The sequence below is a fragment of the Microtus ochrogaster genome, chromosome 6 (genome assembly GCF_000317375.1).
Source record: "Microtus ochrogaster isolate Prairie Vole_2 chromosome 6, MicOch1.0, whole genome shotgun sequence".
NCBI lineage: Eukaryota > Metazoa > Chordata > Mammalia > Rodentia > Cricetidae > Microtus > Microtus ochrogaster.
The window spans coordinates 62,818,161-62,824,416 of NC_022013.1; the positions used below are offsets into that span (position 1 = coordinate 62,818,161).

Here is a 6,256-nt window from a genome sequence, read left to right on the forward strand (position 1 = left end):
GTGTGCCACCATCGCCCGGCACGAAACAACTTTTTAAGTCTTTCTCTTTCACTTCCTCACACTTAATATTCTACAATGAAAATGCTAAAGAAGTAATTGGAAACAATTAGATTTTTTTTTAATGGAAAGGATGGTGAAAAATCCAACCTAGGGAGAATGGCTGAAACTAGAAATCTGCCTACCTGTCATGAATAGAGTTGATATAGAGGTTCACAAACCAGATGAGAGAGTATTGGTACATGGGATCGATGTTAGCCAGGTCTGCAATGCTAAAGAATAACACTGATGAATGTTTAGCGATGGGTCTATAGCCTTCCCGGGACTCTGCTATTTTGAGTTCTGTTTTTTCTGCAACCTGGTAGAAGAGAAAAATCAAAATGAATGAATAGGGAGTGTCTTAATCATTTATTTTTCATATAACAAATTTTATATATATTTGAAAGTACTTTAACCCAATAACAAATTACATGAACTCAAGAATATACTTTAAGTACATTCTACAAGAGAGGAGTTTCTTCCTAAAAGAAAGGAAAGGAAAGGAAAGGGAAGAATAACAGAGGAGGAAGAGGAAGGGGAAAAAGATGAGCTTTACACTAGAGATTAACAGTGCGATCGCCCACCAACCATGACTCTCTCATCTGAAGAATATTAGTCCTCAATCTCCGCCCGCATCTAACATGTGTCTATCAGTTATCTATCTTCTTTTGCTTTAATAGGTCAGGAAGGAGGAGAGGGGAATAGAGAACAGTGTGCACATGTCCATGTTGAAGATACTACCATGGGTACTAATGCTCAGGACAAACTCTATCTAATAGTGGTTTCATATACACTCAGAACACTTTTCTCAATTAGTTTCTCACACACTTAACTTCTTTGCAGTTAAATATTGTCATAGATATCCAACCCAGTCTGCTAGACTGATAGTCATTCTATGGGGAAAATGCTTAGAACACTGCCCCAACCCACCTTCCTTGTTTTGCTACGGTTTCCTATCCACCAGTTGATGGATGGGTTTGCATATGCAGCCTTGATTCCATAGAATAATCCCTTTTGTCGCTTTACAGTCAGGTGACCCAAGAGAACTAGAACTTCAGTCAGGTGGTGATTGGCATAAGTGCTAGCGGATAACGGGAAACTTTCTGTGTTGTTTTCTACATCTTAGATAAATGCATACAGAAATGAAGACAGAAGTTTTGCAGAAGAAACTGATCTTTTGATAGTGTACAGAAGCATAGAAGAGCCACATAACCCCACTAAAGGAAGAGACAATGTGGAAATTCAGTGTTTCTGTTCAACTTTCAGCCCTTGATACACTTCATATCATAGGAAATAAAATATTCCAATGTAGATTTTTTATTTTAGCTAGTCTAAATGGAGTTCTATTCTTTGTCAAGTTTCCCCCAAATTGATAAAATATAATCACAAATGGCCTGAAAGTTCTGAACCTCAGTCTTGATTATAAGAAGAAAAACAAGGTTAACGGCAATTGAGAATTAACAGTATTTTGGGCGAAGAAGTGCCCACCACTATGGCCACCTTTCCTCCTCTCTTCCACCCCCAGTCTTGCTTTTTGTCAGTGCCACCCTTTGGGCAGGTGGTCCTGTGGTGCAGAAGAAATCAAACTGAGCAAATCATGGAGGAAAAGCCCTGCCTCCAGGTTCCTGCTTTGGTTAATTAACCCTGATTATGGACTGGAACCTGTGAACCAAATAAGCATCTCTTTTCCAAGTTGGTTTTGGGCAAGTGTTTCATCAAGCAACAGAAGTAAACCAGGACATCTCTCCTCTGGTAATCAGTGTGGTGGTGGGGATGATGGGTTCATCAGTTTCCTCTGCTCTGATAAACAAGAATTGGGTAGACAGACACCACAGGGTATCTCGGCCATGCTTTCAGATGTGGGCTGCCATAGAGTATTTATCTATGACATTTCCTTTTTGGTTCCTCAAAAAACGTAAGATATGGGACCAAACACCTGCCAGAAGATCCTTATCAACACATTAGCATAAAGCCAAACCTCTTGGACATCTGTCCCCAAGAGGAGCCACACTGGAAGGGGAGCAGAGGGAAAAAGGTGAGTGATTAGCGCAACCTCTGCTTGCTGTAAGAATCAAGTGACAGGGGCTGCAGAGCTGACTCAGTAGTTAAGAACCCCAGCTGCTCTTGCGAAATACCTGGGTTCACTTTCCAGGACCCAGACAGCAGCTCAGAACCATCTAACTCCGGTTTCAGGGAATCTGACTCTCTCTTCTGGCCTCAGAAGGCACCAGGCAATGCATGTTGTAAACAGATATACATGTATACAAAAACACTCATATATATGTGTATGTATCTATATAAAAACAAATCTTTAAAAAAATTTAAAATTATTAAGACTATTTTAAAAGAAAGAGAAAAGAATATAAAAGTTTTAAAGGTCCCTAACTGAGATGGTGAGATGGCTCGGTTTTAAGAGCACTTCCCGACAACCCGAGTTTCTCCCCAGACCACGTGTAAAAAGCCAGAAGAGGTGGTTCCCATCTGTAACCCAGAACTTCTATGGCAAAGTGGGAGGCGGAGACAGGAGAATGAGCTGGAAGTGTGTGATACAGAGGAGCAGCAGAAGTTGCAAGAAAGACCCAGCTTCAATAACGCAGGAGGAGGGAACCAATTCCAGAAAGCTGGCCTCCGACTTGCATGTGTGGAAGCCCTATCACTTGCATGTCCCGTCTCATAGACACATCCTTGGGGGGAAAGAGATGCACTATAGAAATGGCCCCTGCCTGTGTGATGAATTAGGAATACATTATCAGCTGTAGACCACCTGCCTCCTTCCTCCACTGCCACTTAAGTCTCCTGTCCTCTTTCTCTCTCCTCCCTCCCTTCCCCCCCATCTCCAATAAGCCCATGAGTGACAAGCTGATGTCAGAACATCCCCTGTTGGTTCTAAGAATCACTTATTGCTTGGTCATTCAGGATTTATCTCCACATACCTCAAACTCCAATCACTAACTGGGCAAGACAACTTTTACAGTTTTTAGATGAAACTAAACAAGCCCGATAGACTGCACACATAGAGAACACTTGTCTTTCTTCTGTGTACAGATAATATGTGGATTGAACTAAGTTTAGATAAGTTCAGCAGTAAGATATCTTCTAAGCTTACAACTAGTCTCTAGGTTTTCATATTTTAGCAATTTTTTTCTTGAAAGCCTATTACAGCATTTCCTTAGAGACTTGAAAAAATGGGAATGTTCGAATCCAAACATTTCTAGGAGTCGTTCTTTTCACCTGCTGCTTCTTCGTTATCTCGTTAGACATTATTTTGGCAGAGTCTAAGACTTTTATTGCACTTTCATCTTCCAAAATGTTCCCTTCTGAAGACGACAATGTTTCCAGAATCCTCGTCTCTATGTCTTTCAGCTGCTTCTTATTAGCTGCAGACTGAAGAATAAGGGCATTCCGTTCCTCCTCTAATTCTGGTCTAAGACAGAAACATCTGCTGTAAATTTGTAACAATTAACCTAATTTATACCTAAACATCACCTTTAACATTTTGGGACTATTTGTATCATCTTATAGCTGTAACAAAAACTAACCAAGTTTATTATGGTAAGGGGAACACTTGCATACCATGATGGCTCATTTCATGGGTCAATGTGGTATAATCTAGACCTGCCTGGGAAGGGAGCCTCAGTGAGACCCTGAACCATGAAAAGGAGAGAGGGAGCTGAGGGCAGACAGGCATGTATCTATCGCTCTCTTCTTCTCATAGCTGGTGTCATGTGACGTGTTCATCCATTCTCTTGCTGCTGTGACTTCCTTGCTAAGGACTATAAACGAACCGTGAGCTAAAATAAACCCTTTCTCTCCCAACTCCTTTTTGTCAATGTATTTGATCATAGCAATAGGAAATGAGAAGGCTCATACAAATATTGAGTTGAGAAGTTTAAACAAAGAAAACATCATTTGCATGCTTAAAATGTGAATGTATTAGATAAAGCCTTATGGCATAGCTGGTCACATACAGGGAAATAAAAAGACTGCAAGGAGGAGTTTGTTTATTCATTCTTTGCTTTGTCATCAGTAACTCTTCTAAAATAACAGTCACAGGAAGAAGGACTGTTCCTCCTGGCTTTTTTAGTGAAAGGCAAAATTGGCATTAAGCATTAATGAGCAAAAATAGGATCAAAATTCAAAATAATATCATCTGGTGTAGAGTGTGCTACTCCTGTTCATAGTTCTTGTTCATAGGTCTTGTTCATAGTTAAAGTTTTGAAGTTAACAAAGCTACTTTTATATACTTGTAATTTGATCTCACTCAACGGACCACTTAATAATGTCATATTAATCTTCAACTAGAATCAATTATTTTCTTTCAGAGAAGTTTTTTTTTTCTTGCAGCTTTTCTGGGTATTGTTATTTTTTCTTATTTGAAAAACAGTGCATTTTAGTAACAGAAAAAATACTAAAATATCAATAAAACCATAAAATTGCCTATGCTCTTACATACTAAGCAAAATAACTGCTAATATTCAGGTATATTGTGTCTTAATCTTTTCCTTTCTTTTTTCAGTTTTGAATACAGAGAGATTCATTCTTCAATTTTTTAAAAATACAATATTACTTATACTACATATGTAGTTTTATATCCTGTTTTCACATCCTATCCCAAGCATTCCTAAATTTAATATTCTGTATAGAAGTCTTTGAATACATATCTGATTATATCTATGGCCTATATTACTATGGGCAAAATTTCTAGCTCAGTCTGATAGAAGTCACAGTATGTATTCTGAATCTCATTTATAATAAAAGGCCAATATAACATGACCTGGCCAAAAAATTATTACTGAAAGGCCATTTTAAAGGATTATATAATTGCTTTACTTATAATGACAAAACATAAACTTTAGTCTTTTTAAAATTGTTATAAAACAAAAATGCTAAAGGCTTACAGATATTCTCTAAACCACATACCTCTCCTTTGCAACAACAATGCCCAGTAACTGGTCTTCAAGCCCTTCCGGTGTTATCATGAAGTTGAGCAAGGACACTTTTGTGGCCAGCTCTGGCATGTAGTGTGGGTTTCTCAATTTTGTGGTGATATAAAACTTAAAATCAAAAGAATATTCAATAATGACTTCACCAAGCCGGATGCAATCAATACCACCTATATTTCAGGAAAAAAAGCAGATAATCAATGAGCCAAAGTTACTTAATCTCTTTTCCTATGTACTCATAAGGCCTCACCTAAGCTATAAGAAAAGAAAGCTAAGCAGGCTGGAAGGGAAAACAGGGGACAAATGCGGTGGGGTAGAGACGGGTAAGCAATGACACAGCAGGGCTCATCCTGGAGCAGCACAGACATTGTCTCCCTTGTCATGGACTTTTGTAGATCAAGATACTTTTTGAGTTTTTTTCTATCAAATTTTAACAGGGATTCCAAAATTTTTGTATGATTAAAGTTCACCAATGCTCATCAGCAGGAAGCTACGTCGTGGGTAATGTTTACCTGTGTCCAACTCTGGCCCACACTCTTGTCCTTACTCAGAACTAAGTCCTAATCTTGACTTTCTAAGGTCAGTGATCATAAGATAGGGGGTTTTGGTCTGGCTTCAACTGTGTCATGCTCTCAACAGAGCTATTCCAGGTAGTACTGCTAAGGCAAAGAAGGAGAGCAAAGTGCTGATCTTAGGGTGCCTGGTCGAGGTCACTCTGAAAGCTGCTTTCTTTGCCTACATAATAATACTACAGGAGTTCTACATCATCATCATCATCATCATCATCATCATCATCATCATCATCATCATCATCATCATCACTATTAAGCTTATGTATTGTTTTTCTTTCATGCCTCAAAATAATCCAATCATTTAGTTCTACCTTGTTTAAAAGTTTGTCTGAGTAACAGCGGCTCCAAAGAGGGGTCCAGCTCTTCACCAACATTTTCCAGCAGGAGTGGACTTCCAAACTGAATGCAGTTCTCCAGAGTTCTCATGTAGTCCGTATCTGAGAGCTTAATAACACTAAGCTGGTTTTCTTTCTCCGAGTTTTTGATCCACTTATTGGCTTGACCCTGGGGGTCAATCATTAAAGGCCTAGAGATTAAGAAGAAAATTACAAGAGGAACACGTAAATGCTACAATTTCTTAAAATCTATTCAATTTAATTAAATGTTGCCATCAGCTGTTACAAAATATTTTGCATCAAGATTTATCTTCACAAAATCCCTATGATTATTTATGTATAGGTATGTAACAATATTAACTAAAGAAGA

At 38.5% G+C, this 6,256-nt stretch overlaps 1 protein-coding gene across 1 annotated transcript in view; it reads right to left on the reverse strand.

Moving 5' to 3' along the window:
• Dnah12 (dynein axonemal heavy chain 12) overlaps positions 1-6,256 on the reverse strand; it is a 164,246-nt gene that overhangs the window by 35,839 nt on the left and 122,151 nt on the right. The window contains exons 57-60 of the mRNA XM_013346907.2: positions 5,863-6,077; positions 4,957-5,149; positions 3,268-3,460; positions 183-355 (exon numbers count right to left, since the gene is read on the reverse strand). Coding sequence (XP_013202361.1) covers positions 183-355; positions 3,268-3,460; positions 4,957-5,149; positions 5,863-6,077 — 774 coding nt within the window. The remainder of the gene's footprint in view (positions 1-182; positions 356-3,267; positions 3,461-4,956; positions 5,150-5,862; positions 6,078-6,256) is intronic.